The 21,298-nt window shown below is 37.8% G+C and overlaps 1 protein-coding gene across 50 annotated transcripts in view; it reads right to left on the minus strand.

Annotated features, from left to right (window-relative positions):
• ABI3BP (ABI family member 3 binding protein) overlaps window positions 1-21,298 on the minus strand; it is a 241,123-nt gene that overhangs the window by 43,422 nt on the left and 176,403 nt on the right. For 45 of the 50 annotated variants that reach the window (XM_074362316.1, XM_074362217.1, XM_074362090.1 and 42 more), the window contains 8 exons: window positions 20,550-20,624; window positions 18,240-18,314; window positions 15,708-15,782; window positions 9,737-9,796; window positions 8,977-9,024; window positions 8,086-8,166; window positions 5,811-5,888; window positions 1,358-1,423 (listed from right to left, as the gene is read on the minus strand). In XM_074362316.1, coding sequence (XP_074218417.1) covers window positions 1,358-1,423; window positions 5,811-5,888; window positions 8,086-8,166; window positions 8,977-9,024; window positions 9,737-9,796; window positions 15,708-15,782; window positions 18,240-18,314; window positions 20,550-20,624 — 558 coding nt within the window. The remainder of the gene's footprint in view (window positions 1-1,357; window positions 1,424-5,810; window positions 5,889-8,085; window positions 8,167-8,976; window positions 9,025-9,736; window positions 9,797-15,707; window positions 15,783-18,239; window positions 18,315-20,549; window positions 20,625-21,298) is intronic. The other 5 variants (XM_074362350.1, XM_074362357.1, XM_074362101.1 and 2 more) reach the window with 4 other exon arrangements.

The following is a 21,298-nucleotide window of genomic DNA, read 5'->3' on the forward strand; positions in this document are numbered from 1 at the left end:
TAGGCTTGAATTTGGGAATAGACATCTGAGTTTGGACTCTGAGGTGATCACTAGGCTGGAATAAAAAAGAAGGGAATTTAAATTTCTGAATGACAGGTATCTTACTTCATTTGTAAGTACTAGATAGATTCCAAAATGGGACTGAAAAAAGATCAGGACTACATATGCCTAATGAAAACCCAAAACTTAGGTGTATTTATTTTAAAGCCTTAATTCATAACACATAAGGTGGTGGTCCTTCTGGAGGAGTCTCTAGGTACAGAAGCTCCCTCAGGCCTGCCACAAGTCCATGGTTAAACACAGAATCCACTTCCAAGCTCTTGTTTTGACTTAGCTTCCTCCACTGTACCTCACAGGACACAGGGTAAGCACCCAGTCACTGTTAGCCATTACTGTTACTGTTTCATTATCTTGTAGACTGCTTAATACTACCAGCCACATATTAAGCCCTCCAGAGCCATCGTGCTACAACAGTCCCATGGAGATGTATTTGTTTTTTAAAAGATTTCTGCACCTATTACCTTTAGGAGTTGGAGGATAACTCAAACATATATATATATATATATATACAAATACATATATAGACTCCTCCGTAAACTAAAGGGTAGAAAAATGTATGTTTTTCTTTTTTCCATGTGTCTGGAGAGATGTTCACCACGAATGTTAGTTTACAAGCCAATTTTGTCATTTAGAACTTTAAGACTTCTTAGAATCACAGAGGGAAATAAAAGGGCAGAAACACCAGAGGCTCTGGCCTCTGGACCACGTCATCCCTTCAGGTTAACTTTTCCCTAATAAGCTCCCGTAAGTGAGCTCCTACATCCTTTGGTGAATTTAATAAATTTAAAGTATTTTCCAGTTTAATTACCACTTTATTTTTGCTGTTTACAAACTGTAAAATGTGTCTGGTTGTTTATCATGTGAAAGAATCAAGTAAAAATATTCTCGCCGAGCAAGAGCCTTTCGTACTGGAAGAGACCATCTTCTTTTAAAAGATGACATTTGAAAACATGCAAGACATCACAGCTCATGCTAACTGTAACTGCCATGGAAAACTAAAGGAGAAGGGGAGAGTGTGTGCGAGTTATGCACAAATGCTATTTTAAAACTGCTTTTATATGGCTAAGTTTCTGTAGTGGTCTCTGAATCTGATTATCCTTAAAAATCTCAGCAAAGTCTTGTCACTTCCACGAATTCATCATTATCTGTCTATTTATCCACAAGGATCAGGATTTCTGTATGTCATTTATTTCACCTTAAGGGTATCTCTCCTTTGGTACATTTGGCTGTTTCAGCACATCTGATGTCTTCTTAGATGTGCTGATTATTTAGATCGTCAGAAACAGAAACAACTTACCAGGTCTGAAGTGTGGTTTGTCGGGTGTTCTGGGCCTCACAGGCGTAGTGTACAATCTGTGTGGTGCTGAAACAGAGGAAACATTTCATATTTAATAACCAACACCCCACTAAATGGAGAGGCCCACTAAATGGAAAGTCAGCACCCTACAGACCAGCAACTTTGTACATTTTGTATGGGAGTATCAAGAACATCCTTAAACCTCCAATTACGCATTACAGCACTGACGCTAAAGGAAAGCAAAACAAATGAAAATATTCATGACTGGAAATCAAAGATGCACATAAAGTGAGGTAGGCCACTGGTAAGGTGTGTTCAGGATTAGTCATCATTTAGTCCCTGTTTTTCAAGGACATTTATTTCACCACATAGTTGCTTAACACAGTAAACATATAAGCCAACCATCCATCCATCCATGTGTCTGTCCATCTGTCCAACAACCCATCCATCCATTCACAACTTGTAATTAGGCAGCCACTGTGGAACATTATTTTGACAAAGAAGACAAATAATCTTAAAGGCAAAGAGAGGAATAGGTTTAAGTACATGAGAACAAGAGTAGAAACGTGGTCTCTATCTGTCTTAGTTCACAAACCCTTAAGTGAATAAATACTCACTTAGTGCTTAATAGCTTTAGGAATAAGAGAAAATGACCTCTGGTGTCCTGCCCATCAAGAGACGATGAGCAAAGACTGAGAACTCAGACAGCCCTGGGACCAACATGCCCCCTTGTTACTGGCACAGGGAAGACCACTAAGGAAGACTTGTCAAATACACTTAGAAATTAGCGACAGCTGTAATCAGGCAAATTCACAAACAACTCAGCTGAATTCGTTTTGCTTCCTAAGCTTTTAAAATGTGCATTCATCCTGGAAACTGTCTATCCTTCCCTCTCCTCCTCTGCCCCCTTGACACACACATTGCGTCCGGCCACCAACTCTCTTGGTAATGCTTTAGCTAAGACTGGAAAAAGTTTTTCTCGAAAACTATGTAAGTAGATTACATCGTTTCAATGATTTTCTTCACATCTTGAGTGGGTATTTATGTAACTATAAATCAGCAAATGCCTTGCCTACCACATTAAAAAAAAATACACCTGCAAAACAGATTATAATGTAGCTCATTTATAAGCCTCCACCGTGAAGACTGATGAGCAGAATTTTGCCACACTTCAGGCCAAAAACAGCAGACACATACTGAAATTCTCTGTAGGTTTAACAGGGGCCTTGCAAAGTGTAATAACTAGCGTGAACAGAGGTACTGATGTTATAAAAACAGTCAATTCTCACACACCCTAAAATGTGTGATGATGATTTGCAAGTGTTTTTCTTAAATTTTCTTTGAGAGTGGTAGGAGTCCCTGTCAATGTAACATATTGCAGATTTGTTTTACATTTCTTCGATGTTAGATTGCTTTTGCTTAAAGAAATACAAGAACCATGGCTCTTCTTAGTCTCATTCTAGAATATATATCAGTTTTAAAACCTTAGAAAAACTTAGAAATAATCAGCTTACATTCATTATTTCAAATTCACAGTATCAGAATTTTTGTTTTATTTACGGTCTTTACTTAAATCTTGAAAGAACTTTGTATAAAAGAGCTGACATATAACTTAAGGCTGTGAGTTACTCACATAGCTCATCACCACATAACACACGGCCTTAAGAAAACTGCTCCAGGGTTTTAATTTTAAATTTAAAAACAGACAAAGAAGCGTTATGAGAATGTAACACTGTGAATGTCATCTCCACAGGGTTTTGGGTGACTAGTAATAAAAATAATTTTAAAAGATGGCTTAATATCTGAATAGTTTCATAAACAGTATTTTAAAAGAGCATTAAAAATCCTTGATGAAGCTAACATCAAACACAAACAAACAGAGATTACAGGAGAAGTGCCCTGAAGGGCCAGGTGGAGGGGAAAGTGGATACAACTTTCCCTGGGTGGTGTAAGGACTGGGGAGCTGGAATCAGTCATCAAAATGTCCCCAGAATGGCTCTGGCCAAGTGGATTTCTACCAGGGGTTGAGATGAGAGGGGCACAGGAGAGGAGCTTGAATACATCAGGGTTTCCGTTCTAGCTGCAGGGAATTGTCTCAGCAGACAAAGGAGCAAGGATGCCGCAGAGAAAAGGTGCTGATGATTCTACCAGTGGGTTCATGCCTTTAGGCACTAAGTTTCTTTGGAGCCCTTGGGCTTAGAGAACAAAAAGCCACACAGGTCCTGGTATGTGGGTGGGTGGGGTGTGCAGATCAAGAGGAACAATTTCACCCCTACAGCATCTCAAATTATTGTGTGCTGTCTTATGTATCTAATGTCTGCTGTCAAAACCAAACCAAAACACAACACAACACAACACAACAAACCAAACGTAATACAGTGGATTGACCTCCTCCACAGAGCTCAAGCACACATTTATGAGGGCTGGGCCTGAGGGAGATCCCAGGACACAGTGTGCCATTACTGAAGTTGACCCTCTACTCCCCAGAAGGGTTCCTGGGCTGGACCAAGTTGGAAAGAAATTCCTGGTGAGCCCCCTTTAAAGATCCTTGGCACAAGTCTAGAAAAATATGAATCTCAGAGCTGCATAGTTTAGGCTCAAGCTAAGGCTCCTCAGAACATAAGAAAATAATTAAAACACAGTATATTATATACATATGTTAAGACAAATCATAGAATGATTTCAGATCCTAGATATACATCCAATCAACTGTGAAACCCATCTAATAAAACCATGTTCAAGAAGCAATTTGATGAAAATTCCACATATACTCGTACTGGTGACACAGTGTTGATCTTCCCATGAAAGAAAGGAAAAGCAAAAACAAGAACAGAACAGGCCTATTATGTTTTTGCCCTCAATTCTGAAATCTACAAAGCTCTAAAAAGCTGAAATCTTTTTCTCACTTGGCAATACAGCCTGAGTTGAATAGGGTCTGTATTTATCCTGCTTACTATAAACATTTGTGTGTTTTACCATAAGAGCACCAGAGTTTGATTATGAGACTCTAGCTAACTTCTATTAAGCCAGACATTAAAGGTTTGCAAAAACATTAAAAAATAAACATATCAGGGTGGGGAATGGATGTAACAGGACTGAACATCTGTTGTTAATGGCTGAGGGTGGTGAAAAGACTTTAGGAGGGCTGTCATTATATTAGGCGCCTTACCTCTGTGTATACTTAAATAAAGAAAGGTTAATAAATAAAAAGGTAATAAAGTAAATAATAAACATTTAAAACATAAAAATTAAACCAAAGGAGCTAAAAATATTTAGAAAATTTACAAGAACTGTCCTATACCATAGAGTGTATTCTCAGTCGTATTTATTTAGTATAAGTACTACTCTGCTTATTATAAAATGTATACCTTAAAATTAGATTTCTTTTATTGTTATCATCTCCTCATATTATTTTAAATTTCTTTCACCAAATTTCCATCCCAAATTACAACTGACAATTTAGTAAAATAAATTTGTCTCCCAAATCCTTAAAAAATGTTTACATTTTTTTGGGGGGGTTTCCTCCTGTATGCTAGAGGTAGAGATGGGCACAAGAAGGTAGTTAAGGAAAAAAGAAAGAAAACACGAAAATACTGGAAATCCACAACTGATTACAACCCAGCTAGGACAGAGAGATAAAAAGGAGAGACTTCCGAGAGCACGGAGATGAAACAGAGATTTGTGTGGGTGAGTTCATGTCTCAAAAAGTAGGAGGAAGAAATAAAATGAGGAAATCCCAGAGAAAACCTTCCTGGATGTTTTAATATTAAGCCATCACTAAAAAATGAATTTTCTTGTTACTAATTTCCTTTCTCAGGCTGCAGTATCAACGTATTCATCAAGTTTGGGAGATGGGACAGAGGGAGAGAAAGGAGGAGGAGAAGGAGGAAGGTGATGAAGATTCTTACTTATCTGATGTGGAAAATGAGGCAAAGAAGGTCAAGCAAGGGGAACAAGTGGAAGCTTTCTTAGTTATCAGCATCAAGCAGTTGACCGTACAGTCAACAGTAAAGCCCCAGCAGTACCTCCCTCAAAATAAAATAAAAAGAAAAAAGAAAAAAAGAAAGTGCTAAAAAAAAAAAAAAAAAGTAAAGCTCTAACTAAATATACTGTCTTCATTCAACTGATATTCACATAGATTCCTACTTGGCTGATATCCTGTACCTATGAAATGAAAAATAATTAACTCACTGTAATGAAATATTATGTTCTTTTTTTGTTTGGTTTTGGTTTTGGTTTTTTGGGGGGTGGGGTGGGGAGGAGATAATTAGGTTTATTTATTTTTACTGGAGGTACTAGGGATAGAACCCTGGACCTTGTGCATGCTAAGCATGCACTCTACCATTGAACTATACCCACCCCCTGAAAAATTACATTCTTAAAAGAAAATGTGCTTCCTGCTTAAAAAAAAAGGAGGAAAAGTTATTAGCCAGAGGTGGAGAAACAGCATTACCTGGAGTTGTCTTCACCACTTCAGTTGTTCGTGGAATCTTAGTTGTGAAGAGTTCTTGGGTGAACTGGTCTGTTTCTGCTGGGGAAAACACAGTAAGAGGGCGGGCTTTAAATAATTATCATTATGTACATGTCAAAAAAAACCCCCCAAAAACCCATACTCTTCTTCCCTATGCAATGATAAAAGGGTAAATTGTATCTGTAACTCTGCCTAGCAATCATCTTATTTCAAAGTTAATGGTATATTTTAATAGCTCTCATTTATTGTATTTATTGTCTTCTTGTACTATTATTTCAATGATTATTGTAAGGATTTCCAAAAGCTTTAATTTAGGGTCACTGGACACGGCTATATACTTGGATATGCCTCCTGTCTTCATGTTTATGTATTGCCTTCATGTTTCCTCCCTATTCCATGAGCTCAAGTTATTTCGATGAGCTGGAAAAAAAAACAGATCATATGAAAAAATGTGTTTACACCATATAAGAATAAATGAAATCCTTTTTGAAGGAAAAAATTAAAACTGAATGAGCAAATACACACTTGAAGGAAAAAAATTAAAGCTGAATGAGCAAATTTTCTCAAGTGAAAATCAAAGTTTACTTATTGACATGCAGACACATTACTCCTGACAAAATTTTTTTAAAAAAAAAGTGTGGCAATACTTCTACCTCGTATTATCTTGAAGTCGTTACAGCATCATACAGACACAGCAGATTACACTGATCACTTTGCCACAAAATGGATCCAAGGAAATACTTGGTGCAAATAGTATGTTGTTATCTTATTTTCTGCTTGTCTTATAATCTGGAGTCTGCTCCTAAGAGAGACACTTGTGATAGTTGTCACAATAAACTAAGACATATTAAAAAAAAAACAAACAAGCAGGGAGTGGAATGCAGATAATCAGCATAACCAGCAGTGCTTCTTGATAAGTACTTTTGATTTTGCCATCATGGGTGATGTCAACTTTGAGGGCCTGGGCTGCAGAAGAAGAGTATTTGGTCATTAGGATATATTTGCTCATTCAGTTTTAATTTTTCCCTTCAAAAAAGGATTTCATTTTAAAATGGGATCAGTAACTTCATTTCTGCAGACACACACAAAGGGTGGGTTTATCTGAAAAGGGATCAAGGGAGGGAAATAAAGCCACTGATTTAAGCACAGCCACATGGGACCTAGCCTGGACAGGGCAGAGGAGCCAACAAACACAAGCCAGGAACTCTTGTTTTCTGGTTCATTTTTAGCCAACTGTCAGGCAAACTGGGGTTTCCCACACAGTGGACACATTGATGCTCAACTCCTCGAAAGCACAGCCTGCTCATCGCAACCAACCTTCCTGACTCATTCATCCATCTGCGTTTGTCCAGGCCACCCACATGCTCATCAGAGCAGTATGGTCTCCACTCCTGACCTGTGCCTCCTCCTCATCTGCCTTTAACCCGAAAGGACCTTTCACACCTTTAATTTTCAGTCTCATTCCGACTTGAAGACCCAGCATCTATGTCACCTCCTCTGCGAAGCCTTCCCTGATACCCCTAGTAGTTTGCTTGTTCAGCATGCTGCTCATTTCTCTCTGGTACTCACTGTAATGTAGAACATGGGGGTGAATTCCAGGAACTCTGGTGACTGAGTGTGTGGCTTCCAGTTTGGCTCTGACATTAGCTGTATAACTTGGCTAGATTTTTAAATCTCTCTATGCCTCAATTCTCTAATCTTTAAAATGGGGGCCAGTAAGAGAAACTATCTGACAATGTTGTTAGGTGGCTTAAATTTCAAAATACATGTGGAACCCTGGGTGGTAAGAGAAAACACAACTATTGCTAAATCCTGTCTTCATATTAGACAGCAAGCTCTCTGGGATAGACTCACCTTTAAAACAGTTTTATTTGGGGACTCCTGTTGCTCAGCACCCATGAAATTTTAAATACTAGGTGAAATTTTTCTTCCCAAGTAAAGTTTCAAATATTTGGAAAAAGCAACAAAAAAAGTATAGCACTAATATACTTAGGGAACATTCTTCTTTTTCAAGTGCTTGAAATTTTTGTCAAGATGTTTTAAAGTATTCTCATTTCATATTAAAATCAGCATAAATATTAGAAGGACAAATACACAGTTAATGTAAAAGAATCAAGTGAAATGTTTTTTTTATGATGGTCAAAAGAGACCCTCTGTGGTTTTGAAACACATGAACACACTGTATGCATGGCTTCCTTAAGGACAATCCCTAAAATGTAAGCCCTCACAGGGGGGTGGAATAGCAAAACAAATTTACCCAGAGTGGTTTGCAGCTCCTCTTGACTAGAACTCGGTGAAATCATAGGAATGAAAGGGCTGCCTCGTGTCTCTAAAGGAGCTGCAAAAAACAAGTACCAAGGTTGTCAGTCTTTAGATTCAAAGGCCAGTACCCAGCCAGAATAATATTATATGAGATTCCTTTATTTGAAATAGAAAAATGAAAACGTTGAGTGAGTCATGGAGAAGAAAGTTAAGTGTGCATAGAACCTTCAGGAAAACGATCGTGGAATGTTAGAATAATGGTTCTCAACTGTTTTTTTCCACCAGGGTAGATAACAAATGACATTTGGTGCTTGGCACACTCCATGACGGTACGCAGTTAAGGTGGGGTGGGTTAGAAGTGGTCCTGGTTGTGCCGGCTGCAGCTCTCCCACCCAAGAGAGTGCACAGGATTACAGCAGGAGAAAGAATGCCATCACCGCCACCACCATCTGGAAGCTGCTCAAGTTTATTTTTAAAAACAAACCATTGGCAAATCTCAGTACTTTGACCAATATTAACAATAATTACTTGCCAGCACCTTTCACAACATGCTAGGGTGTTGTAACACCACAGCCAAGAACCACTAAACCAGCAGAAAATGTTAACTAGACAGACAGGAATAAGGTGGAATCATTTAGAACACGGAGACAGGTGAGGTAGGTGACGAGGGACCTGGTAGTGAGCTACCTTAAGTTGGTCTTCAGACCACACCTTTAGAACAGTGAAACCATTGCCTTTCTGTTTTGGAAAGAGTAAAAATAATGAGATGAAATGATGAAGAGGATGGAGAACAGATGACGTTTCCACGTGATCACTTGAGAAAGACCAGCAATCTTGATGGCAGCCAAGCAAACAATGAGAATGGGTCAAGCGGGAAGACCATTACCTATCGTTGGCTCTGGGAGGTCAGTTTCAAAGGTAACAGGTTGCAGAACTAGGCCAAAAACAAACCAAAGAAATCGGTTTATGAGGATCACTACCCTGTGAAATAAAGCTGGTTTCTGTGTTTCTACATGAATCCATTTGAACATTTAAACATTCTCTTAGACTCATAATAAATATGAGAAAATTCTGTATCTTAGATGCCACCCAGGGAACTTGGTTTAGCTAAAACTTTGAAGTTCTTATTCCCTGTCACTTTGAGGAAAATTTTTGAGTAGGCACCCAGATTTCTTACTTAAAAGTATATTCACAGTTGGAAGGTAGTTGTTTATATTTTGAAAGAAGACGAAAGTGGTTGGCTCAGTTAATAATTATGTCTTACAATTTTTTTTAAATTTTAACCTTTTTTTTAACTGAAGTATGTGTATGACTGAAATGTTATGCAGTACACCAGAAATTGACCCAGCATTGTAAACTAACTATGCTTCAATAAAAAAAAAAAAACAAAGGTTAATTTTAGTATGATCTACTATTCAGCCAAAATACTTCCATGGAAGATGAACCAATTTTATACTATTCCCTACTGAGGAAAAAATTTTAAACAGATCGTGTGATTAACCTTCCTCCAAAGAAATATACATCTTATATCCATAATTTTCTCTGAACTTCTTCCACATCACAATCATTACAAAAATATATTTACCTCAGGAAGATTTTTTTGAAAAATATACTACCTAACTGGGAAGATAAAACAATTTATTTACCAGTTTCTCTCTGAGAGACTTCAGTGTCTGGTTTATGGGGAAGGAGCACATCTCTTGGAACTGAAAGAAAAAGATGATAAAACACTGTACTCTAAATGTCATGCCTGGAGGGAAACAACCCCCAGATAAAAAATCCTGGGAAGCATGAGTGAAGCAAAGGTGTTTTCACAACGGTCAAAGAGCTAAGCCAAGAAGAGGACCGTTCTTTCCAAAATGGGAAAGTGTCACTGCACGGGGAAGGTTCCAGAGGCAGGAGAACAAAGCTGGTTACAGTTCATGCTGAAGATTCCTTTGAGGGGTGCGGAAAGGAGGAAGACACGACTGATACAGTTACACAAGGAGGTAGGTCTCCCTCAAGTTGTCTTCAAAGTAATACGTCAGTTTTTGTCCGAAGTGGTCAGCTACCATATGATATTCCTGCTAAAGTTCCACTGATAGTAAGAGAAAATACATTATCTTAGATAAAGTGCATAAATGGCCTGCAAGTTGAGGAAAACAGGAAAAAAAAGAAGGCCAAATTCTTGAATATGTAAGAGGAGGACAGAGTTTTATTCTAACAGGCACTAACAGTTTCTATGGGGAGAAAACAGAGCAGAAGGAATCAGCCACTCATTAGAAGATACCACATGTAAAGTTCACGAGTGCTTGTTATGTAGTAAGTGCTACGCAAATGTTGACATTTTTGGCATTCTTAGTGACATGGCTTCTAGTATAATAGGTGCTAACACAAAAACAAAGGAGAAAATGTGCTAAATGATAAATCTACCCATTGTCAGTCCTGATGTCCACTGTATTTTTAATGCCTGTGTCCAGTTCTATTTTGGCAAAATAAAACAGTAGGCTGGAAATTTGATATCTTATTTCTCACTGGGGAAAAAATACCAGGGTGAGCTACCTATTGCTAGTACCAGATTTCTATGGCAAATCTGCTTTCTGGAACAAGATTATGTATTTCTTTGACTCAGTTTCCCCACAAGGAGGTCCTTCTCAACCCTGCTCACTCAATGAAACGTTTTCCTACCACACTGAATTCATAAATCCTTTGGTATGCAGTGTAGTTTTCTTGCATCTTATATGACGCTGGGAGGAAAAAATTAGGATTCTGGCTAGAACTCTGCCACTGGCAAAGATGAAGAAAACTTTTGTACCATGAGGTGGCCAAGCACCACTTTACCATTAGTATGGAAAGAGGTTATATAAAACAGACATTCTCTTCTGGGACTTTTGGGGAGCCACATTTAACCTGGATATCACATCTGTTCTTAGTTTAAGCCACTTAGTAAGTCCCAGTGAAATCATAGTTGTGGAATCTGGTACACAGAGAAGAAACGGGCTCAGTTAGAACTTCCATGTGCTAAAAGGGAACAACCAGGGGAACTTGAAGTCAAGAGTTTTCTTTTTATTAAAAAAGGTAACTTCAAAAAGCTTAGTAGTGGACAGAGTTAGAGAAAACCCATCACAACAGTGACCATTTTACTTATGCTCTGTAGTATTTTTAAGGATTCAAAGGAGAAAAGAGGAAGAATTTCCAATTGTAAATCAAACAAAATGCTTATCTGAGGGTGAGGAAGAAGGTGCTTGATGTGGCTCTGGGAAGGTCATGACCATACAAAGCAGCCTGCAGTTTATAAGCACCCTAATGGTTACAGAGCTGGAGTGCACAGAGAGGTGTGGGACTCAGGGAAGGAGAAGCTGAGAAGAAATGTGCTACCCATAAACCCACCACACTGTAAAGACATCACTCACTGCCTGCCTTCGTTTACTGAGGAATTTAGACGAGGGTAATGGGGATTCCTGCTGCTGCAACTGGCACTTTTTAACCATGAAGTGATGATATAATAATTGCCTTGGCAGGCTTTCTAAAGCAGGTGAAATCAGTGGAAAGGAAAGAAGTAGAAATATTCACAGGAAAGGGATATGAATCATTCTCATACTTGGTCAACGGCAGCTCCAAGAAATGCCAAGTCTTTTTTTTCCCCGATGTGGCATTCCTCTGCATATTAAATTGAATAAGAGCAGGGTTCCTAAAACTGAAATCTCTCATGCTGGGGGAACCTTACCAATGTAAATCATGACAATTTACTTGAGAAGGCAGTTTTGATTTCCGTACAAGGATACTTATCATTATTATATTTTAGATCCTTTTGAATTAGCCAACTTATCATTTATATAACTAACCAATTAACTCACTGGTTGTATTAACTATCTTTTTGAATAAAGGGCACCATTCCAAAGAAAAATTCAACTAACAAGACAATTGTGAAAGGAAATGTCCAAAATGGACAAATGTAAGTGAACGTGCATGAATGTTTTGCCAGAGTAGATGAAAGAACGAACATGTCACTCAGATACAGGTGGCAGACGTGAAGTCTTCAGTAAGTTTACCCCTGCAACAGGCTACAAAGAGATTCTCTTAGAAAAGTAATACACGTAGACCACACATCCTTTTCACCTCTGGATTCTCTCTTCCTTTATTCTAACCTTGTACCCTAAGGTCCAGTCTGAGAGGAAGTGAGGTTCCTGCCCTTTCAGAGGCCACTTTCTGAGCTTCACCTGTGCTCTTGGGCCACCTTCCCTCCCATCTCCTTTGGGATCTTTTACTTTCCATTATTTCTATTATCTTATATTTTTCTCCATTAGTCAGTATTTCCATTTATCCATGAGTCCCTCCCTCTCCACCTACAAAACAGCTCACATCTTCCAACATCCTAAAAATAATAATCATTTCCTTGACGTGGCTTCCCCTTCAAACAATCCCTTTCTTGTTCTCATTTCTTTAATCTAAAACTTTGCCTGCGCTTCCTGGTCATTTAGCTGCATCTTCTTCACCCACTGTGGTCTGATCTCCTGCAACTGTGGATCCACACAACCTCAGCCAGAGTTCTCAAGTTCAAAATGTTCTGCAAATGGAAAGGTTTTTTTCTCTTCACTTATTTGACAGAAAAACCTGACTAGAATTGACCTGAGGCGATTGACTGTGCTGTCTCACCTTTCTAAAGTCTGAAAATTGCTGAATTCTGAAGCATGGACCCACAGAGTTTCAGATGCAGGCTTCTGGACCCGACAGTCAAGTCCAGCAGCCCTTCTGACCCCTGTCCACCTCACTGACATTGGTGGCCACCCTTCCCTGCCTTGCCTGCCAAGTCCCTCTTTCCTGTACTCTCTGATTTTTGACGGCAACTTCTGCTGGTTCCTCTTCCTCTATGCACTCCTTAAATATAACTGTGTCCCCTCAGACTCTGATCTCCCATCTCTTAATTTCTCAGCCTATACTTCCTCCTGGATGTTATCATCCGCTCACAAGTTTTAAGAACCTTCCATATGCAGAAAAATGACTCCCAAATCTGCATCCTAAAAATGACTTCTGTTTAGAAATCCCAAAATACATTTCAACCACCAGTCCTGCTGGCCCTCTAAACCTAGCACATATAAACACAAGCCTTTATTCCTCCTCTGTGTCCCCTGCTGTAGTTAATGGCATTATCACTGACCACCTTTTAGCCCAGAGCTAAAAACCACAGTGTCATCCCTTTCTCCATAACACCATTCAGTCATTGTCTAGGTCCCAGCCATTCCATTTCCAAAAGACATTTTAGCATTAGTCCCTCCTTTCCTAACTGCAAAAATGCTGAAGTGTGACTGAAAATTAGAATTTGCCGAAGAGAATACTTATAGAACATTTGTAGGATTGGTTAGCTTGCTGAAATTGAGATTTTTTTTTTTTCTCCTAGTTTCTTCCCAATGACTAAAGTCTATCCAAATACCTGTGGACCAGAAGAGTCACCACAAAGCCAAGGCAGCCCTTGGTGCAGAACAAATCTACAAAGAAGGCACAGTTCTGTTGAGCCAGGCATCAGGGCAGGCAGAGTTTTAGATCAAAGCAATGAGAGCAAGAAAGGGATGGTATGAAGGAGAAGCCATGTCAAGGAAATGATGGATCAGAAGAAAAGTCAGTTCTGCTTTATTTCTGGACATGGTGTGTGGGCTGTTTGTCTAGGTTCCTCCTTAAGTGTAGTAGATAATATAACTGAGTGACTGAAAGATATTTTCTAAAGCCCTAACTGGATGAAACATATGTTATGCCCAGGAATCTACAGAATGGAAGAGCTGCACAGAGCATTTGAGACTGACTTATTTGATACAGGCCTAAAAATTCAAGTTTGTCACGTTGGCTGTCTCGCAATACATTTTGAGATAAACATCATGATAAAATATAACTGTCCTGATTTCAGGACTACATTTCACATTTTTAGATTTTTAGAGTGTCTCTCTAGGATACGAGTACACATCAAATATACACGTAATTTACCCTGTTTTCTGAGGAGCCGGTAAACAAGGTCTTGGGCTCCTTAGGATGCAAACCTGAGCCTAGATACAACCCCAAAATGGGTTGAATCCTGTGTTTGAACACTTGTAAGAAAACTGAAAAGCAGTAATGATTGACTTATGATTATTCTGGTAGCATCACACCTCCGGACCAGCAGGGGAACCTCTGATGGACACAGTGGCAGGATCGGCCCCGGGTTAAGAGACAGAATTCGAACTGAACATTTGGAACTGGAGAGTCAACAGAATCAGCCCAGTGAAGGCTTCAGGGGAAGTGTTTGTGCCGTTTTACCAGGGCTCAAACTTATGGGTTGGAGTATCTGAAAAATTAGGTGGTAATGGAATTTAAAAAAGAAGACGTTAAAAAAAAGAAGAAAAAGTTTAACTATTAGAGACACTGGTTTAATGAGATTACATATCAGGACCAACAGTACTACTTTCTCTAACAAAAAGGAAAAGTGAATAAAATTACTCAAATCTACTGTTGTCATCTGTAATGACTCAATTTCTGTTACACATTCTTCCCACAAGTGAAAACAAGAAGATCTTTTGCAAGTGGGAAGATTAGCTTTTTTTTTTTTCTTAGTGGTGTTTATACTGACTGCTGCATTTAGCTGTACAAATTTAAATTCTAGACTTCAGGGCAAAAGAGGCTTTTTGTAGTCCATTACCACTTGCAACAATTTAACAATCCAACAGCAGGCAGGAACACCCTCTTCTTATACAACCTGGAAACATGATAGCAAGTGAACTCACTCGCTTCCAAAATGCCATCATTTCAAGCTACAGCTCAGAAATCCTTTGGTTCTGGAGATGTTCTATATGCCTACAGGGCATCTTGGAATTTATAGTCACTGAACCCTTAAAAACTAAGAGGAAAAACTTACAGAATTCTTGGATACTCTAGTTAAAAATTAACTTGGTTTGGCTTATTAGTGAACTAATTACTGAAGCTAACAGTGGCTTGCTGTGGTCACTTGAAGACTAGAGAAATGCGTGGGTTCTTGCAGTCCCCACTCTAACTACTCGCACAAATGTGAGGTTATTTCTTCCATTCATGGACAAAAAAAGCCTTCTCAAACGATAGGCAAGAAATAGACTTGTAGCTAAATAAATCATTTTTGGTGTGTGAAACACATTTCTTATTTCTTAACTCAAGCTATTGCTCCATGGACTGGTAAAAAATGAATTTAAAAGAAAAAAAAAACTTTCAATGCTGGACAGTGCAAAATTTCTGAACCTGAGAAAATGTTTAAACATCATTTTCTCTGTTTGTAAAACATTTTATCATTTTTGAGGAAAAATCCCAAATCCTTTATTTATCTTACTTTGGTGAAACATGAGCAGAACATAGTTAACATTGGTAGGTTATTTTTTAGAAGTCAGAAAATGAGAAAACTTTAATTCTAGAAGAAATTTTCTACCCTTGGCATAATTCTCTGCCTTTTAATTGTGTAAGTGGCTTACTATATGAGCACTTAGATTACTGTTATGAACATTCCGAAATTGTCATATCATGCATGCTACAACATGGTGCCTGAACATAACTGAAATAGTGACCTCACATCCATCAGCTTTCATGTTTCATTACAGCAGAGTGTGACAATAGAATGCATTTGGCTTATATAGGAAAGAAAGCATTTACCAGGTGAAGTATAGGACACTTCTGGACTTGGTGATGTCCTTGGCTTCAGAGTAACACGCTGCAACACCTGAGGAGCTGAAAGAGAGAGCTCAGATCATGAGTCATTTGGTTTCAGCATCTCCCAGTCATACTTAACACATAAGATATGACAAAGTATAAGCCTGACCACTGATTGAAAAAAAAAAAAGTACTGAAATGGGAGTTAGATGGAAAAGAAAACCCTTAAGCTCTAGAAATCGACTGGTTAGAATTCCAGATACTTAAAGAAAAATGAAATCTAAGAAACAGCAAAATTTGACTAAGGGTAGGATGAAGAGTTTTTTTGAAATCTTCATTTCAGAAAAGATAGCAATTAACTTAATGCAAAAGGTGTCTTTTTGAAGTAGGGTTCCTTCTAGATATATGCCCAGGAGTGGGATTCCTGGGTTATATGGTAAGTCTATTCCTAGTATTTTGAGGAATCTCCATACTGTTTTCCACAGTGGCTGCACCAAACTGCATTCCCACCAGCAGTGTAGGAGGGCTCCCCTTTCTCCACAGCCTCTCCAGCATTTGTCATTTGTGGATTTTTGAATGATGGCCATTCTGACTGGTGTGAGGTGATACCTCATCACAGTTTTGATCTGCATTTCTCTGATAATTAGTGATACTGAGCATTTTTTTCATGTGCCTATTGATCATTTGTATTTCTTCCTTAGAGAATTGCTTCTTTAGGTCTTCTGCCCATTTTTGGATTGGGTTGTTTGTTTTTTTCTTATTATGTTGTATGAGCTGCTTATATATTCTGGAGATAAGCCTTTGTCGGTTTCATCGTTTGCAAAAATTTTCTCCCATTCCATAGGTTCTCATTTTGTTTTACTTATGGTTTCCTTTGTTATGCAGAAGTTTGTAAGTTTAATTAGGTCCCATTTCTTTATTCTTGCTTTTATTTCTATTGCTCAGGTAGGCTGCCCTAGGAGAACATTTTTGAGATGTATGTGAGATAATGTTTTGCCTATATTTTCTCCTAGGAGGTTTATCGTATCTTGTCTTATGTTTAAGTCTTTGATCCATTTTGAGTTGATTTTTGTGTATGGTGTAAGGGAGTGTTCTAGCTTCATTGATTTACATGCTGCTGTCCAGTTTTCCCAACACCATTTGCTGAAGAGACTGTCTTTATTCTTGGATCAAGTGTAATTTTGATGCTGCTAACATTTTCCTTTTCCTTTCCCCAGACCATTAGTAATGGTGAGGGTTCCTTTCCTAGCAAATTGAGTCGGTGAATCTCATGTTTTTTTTGGAAGTGGGCCATGTATAAATGATAAATATAAATTTAGTGATTCGCCTAGAGTGTAACTTCCTTGACTACGGAAGGATGAAATTTTGTTTCACATCCCTAGTGTCTAGCACATTGTCTGGCACACAGATATTTGTTGAGTGACTAACTGATGAAATGGATTAATCAATCACTTAAGCATCAAGGAGTGATAAAATTTTAAATTAGGAGAGAAGAGCAACAGGAGATCAGTTGATTAATGACCATGGACTAGGCATGACTGGGTAGATGCTTGAAGTAGGCATCAATGCTAGAGATGTTTGGAAAAACAGATGGACTGCAGAGGCCGGATGAGAAAAAGAATAAAAACTGAATGGCAAATACTGAGAATCTGCAACAGATGTAAATGAAAAAATGAAAGGAGAAAAAGATAAGCTTTCTTTGAGGCATGTCAAGTTTCTGGTAGCCCAAAATGGTGCTCTGTCAAGGCAGTTGGAGAAACTGAACAAGATCTTCATTGAGAAGTTAGGGTAGAGTTAGTTATTCAAGTAAGAGTTTCTTGAATAGAATAAAAAATAGTTTATATTGACTCTTATTTGGGTCCTTCCCAAAATTTATAGCAAAACAATCAAATCAATATTATGTAATCATTACCTTATAGGAAAGGATATATGTTAAAAAATTTCATGAATTAATGTTAAAAAAAACTGTCTTGTAATAACATATAATGGAAAAGAATCTGAAAAGAAAATATATACATGAATGTACATGTACAACTGAATTCTTTTGCCATACACCTGAAACTAATATTGTAAATGAACTACACTTCAATAAAAAAATAGAATAAAAAAATCTACTGAAAGGTAAAAAAAAAAAAAAAAAATTAGCTGATTGGCAGGGGAAGGATATTCAAGGACCATGGAAGGGTTTCTCAAGTTGGGAGAGGCAAAGGGAATAGGCAGGCTACTCTTTCAAGAAATTCCATTCTTCTCCATCACGCTCTCAAATAATACAACAATACGGAAGCTTTCTGGACTAAGCTACCCCAATAATATCCTTTTGGATAAACAGGATAAAATTTATGTAAATATTTAAATATCTAAAATACACAAAATATATGTAAATCTATGTAAATATCTAAAATATATGTAAACATTTACTAGATTTCAAACGAAGACTTGTTTTACAAGGATTAAAAACTTAACTGGCTGTAATGCCAACAGAGTAATTCCCCTAACATCAAACTTTTCAGGCTAGAATATAAAACACGCATTTACCTGGCTGTGTTTGTGGGATTCGTGGGTGTGGAGATGTTTTTGGTTTAGGAGGAGCTCGCGGTATCTCCTTGAGAGCTAAAAAAACAGGATACAGGTTTGGAGCTCTTGAGCTCTTTAAGAATCACAATACCTAAGCCTCTAGGATTTTAAAGATGTTTGTTGAGTGACTGAAGACCTAAATACACAGTAATTAATGCAATTAAATCTCCCAAAGAGCCACAAAATATAGGAAGATAATTTTCTTATTAAAATGGAAAACACAAGAAGGCACATTAACTGGTATCCGAGATATTCAGCTGGAAAATGAAACTGTTGGAATTTTATAAATATCTACTTCAAGTACATTTTAAGTAGGTTAAAAATAAATTTCCTAATAAAAAGAATTCACCCTTTTTTATTAGGTAATATCATTCTATCAGAATATCCCAGTATAATATTTTAAGTGCAAAGAGATATGATTTCTTCAAAATAAAAAGCATACATTTTTACATTCCAAATGTACCTAAAAAGTGAATGCATCTTAATAGTAAATGCTAATGGGAAAAAAATTCATCTTGTTAAACAAAACACAATTTTTACTGGTCATATGGGGAAAAAAACTGAATAGAAATAGAAAGGATACATTATTGAAGAAAATTATTCTTTTGCTGGGCAATTCCCAAAGAAGTTCCAGGATACTCAGGTTAAAAATCAATTATTTCTTCACCAAGAAAGTTAAAATTATATTCTGCTGGAGGAAAAGAATTATCGAACGCAAGGTGGCAGCTTGTGGAAATAACTCATTTGGTTGGGCTAAGTGTGTTTGGGATAAAGAGAGGTAAGAAGAAACAAAATGGTTTTCATGGTGATGGAGTTTCAGGCACCTTAAGAAAATCTTGCTGAAAGTAAGTGTTATTAGACAAAAGAAGTTTCTAAAGAGTCTGTAGAGACTTCTTCCTGATATTTAAAATACACAAGGCTTGCAGTGGTGTCAGTGGACTCTTCTCGCCTGTAGAGAGATGAACAAGCTACGCAGGAGATGACACAGGTTTAGGAGCCTGGAACCTGGAGATTTAGTGCTCCCTTTGCTCATCAGTTGGTCTACAGGCTCAGATTTTTCATCAACAGTAACAGGATTTTTAAGAGCCCTTCCAACCCTAAAATTCTACACTGCGAGAGTTTCTGTAGTCTTGTGATATTCTCTCAACCCCTTTGCTTGCTGAGGTTCCTACTGATAGGCTATCTGCTTCCCTCAGGGTCTAAGAGAGACCATCTGCAGGGAGATGGATGTCATGAGGCAATTCTACAAAAAATGATTCAGAATGAATGAGATTAGTATCACTACTAATATTCACAATTCAGTATTTCAATCATATTGATTACAGCTGCTGAAAACAACTTTGGAAAAGTTACAGATGATTAACACATACCCAGTTAGTGCAGTCAGTGTGGAAGTTTGGTAAAAATTAAACTGCAGAATTGAATAGGCAAAGTTTAACAGGATATTTCAGAGGACAATGAATGAAATTAATATCCATATCTCCTTTGGAAATAGAACCCTAAGAAATAGTTTAATGGCTACCAAAATACAAGTTTGGGCTTATTTCTAACAAACTGCTATGCCAAGAATGCCTGTAGATTGAGGGAAGTTTCCCTTGTAAGAAGCAGCACATTTATCCAAGCTGATGATTTGTTTTCCTCAATGTCAGATTCCACCATCAAGTAAATCTTTATGACTTGCCAAGCAACTGGTTTGATTCAAGATTTCTCTTATTTGGATGCAGTGAAATGGCCAAACCACCACAGGAAGGAGCAGTAGAAACAAGTAAGGGACCTGAATAACGACATGCTGACTGGCCAGTTGTACCCTTCATGTGGACTGCACAGTGAAACCCACTTCTGGAAGCTTCTGTTACTCTCAAACACAAGTTAGATGCCTAAAGTCCTTTTTACATGGCCAGAGACCTTGTAAAATTAGTCAAGATGACAAACTATTTAAAATTAGGGTATACATTTATATTTTAAAATAGAATATAAATGTTCTTCCCCAGGAACAGTCCTGTTTCCTGTATAGAAAACTTGCAGAGTAGCTGAGAGGTGCTTTTCAGTTATGCCCTAAAGAATATTCACAACACTGCTACGTGACTGGCTATAGACTGTGGACAGAAGGAGAAGTGGGGCACAGAACCGCAGGATCAGCCATCAAAGCCTGTGAGCAGTGATTAAGTTAGGGCTTCTGATAACTAGTAATGGTGCCCACGTATTATCTTTCCATTCTTATAAAATCTGCAAACACTCACCTTCTACATGAAATACAAAAAATGTATTTACCCGCGTCGGTCTGAGGCTCATCTGGGCTGGGTAGGATTACAGTTTGGGAAGGCAGAGGTGACGTTTCTATGGTAACTGAAGGAAAGTACCCAGGGTTACTATAATGTTTCACACACCTTGAGTACAGAAGACAGAAAGGATGGTAAAAAGATTGGGAAAAAAAAAAAGAAAGAAAAAGAAAGAAAATAGCAAGTCTGCAGCAAAATAGCACTCCGTCGTAATGCATTTAAAAATTGCTTAGAGATGCCAGATTACAAAATACTTTCAAATATCCTTATTTTTTAAAACTGCACTCCACCCTAGTACCTCCCCAACAATGCTAGAAAGATACATTCAATACTACCCATAAAGAGAAAAACAGTACTAAAAACTGTTAAAGCCTAAGCCGTTTAAGAAGCACTGAATTTTACTTGTCTAATGGAAAAAAAAAACATGTAAATGAATGGGATGAAATGAGGGTTAATACAAAGTATGTTGCTTGGGCAGAAAGTATAAATGGATTATCACACACAAAATATTATCTGTAATATTCAACACAATACCAAGCTGGCAGAATGTTCAATGTTAGAAAGAAGATGCTTTAGATTCGATACTTTGGGTGACTTGAGAGAGAGACCAAGGTCTAAACACAAAACTGAATGGGAGAAGATACTTTGTGGACAATGGTTATGAAGAGAAGCACCTAGAAAGAAAATTAAGTGCCATGACAAAGACTGATGCTGCAACATGAATTCACAATGACGGAGAAC

The sequence above is a fragment of the Camelus bactrianus genome, chromosome 1 (genome assembly GCF_048773025.1).
Source record: "Camelus bactrianus isolate YW-2024 breed Bactrian camel chromosome 1, ASM4877302v1, whole genome shotgun sequence".
In the NCBI taxonomy this organism is placed as follows: Eukaryota; Metazoa; Chordata; class Mammalia; order Artiodactyla; family Camelidae; genus Camelus; species Camelus bactrianus.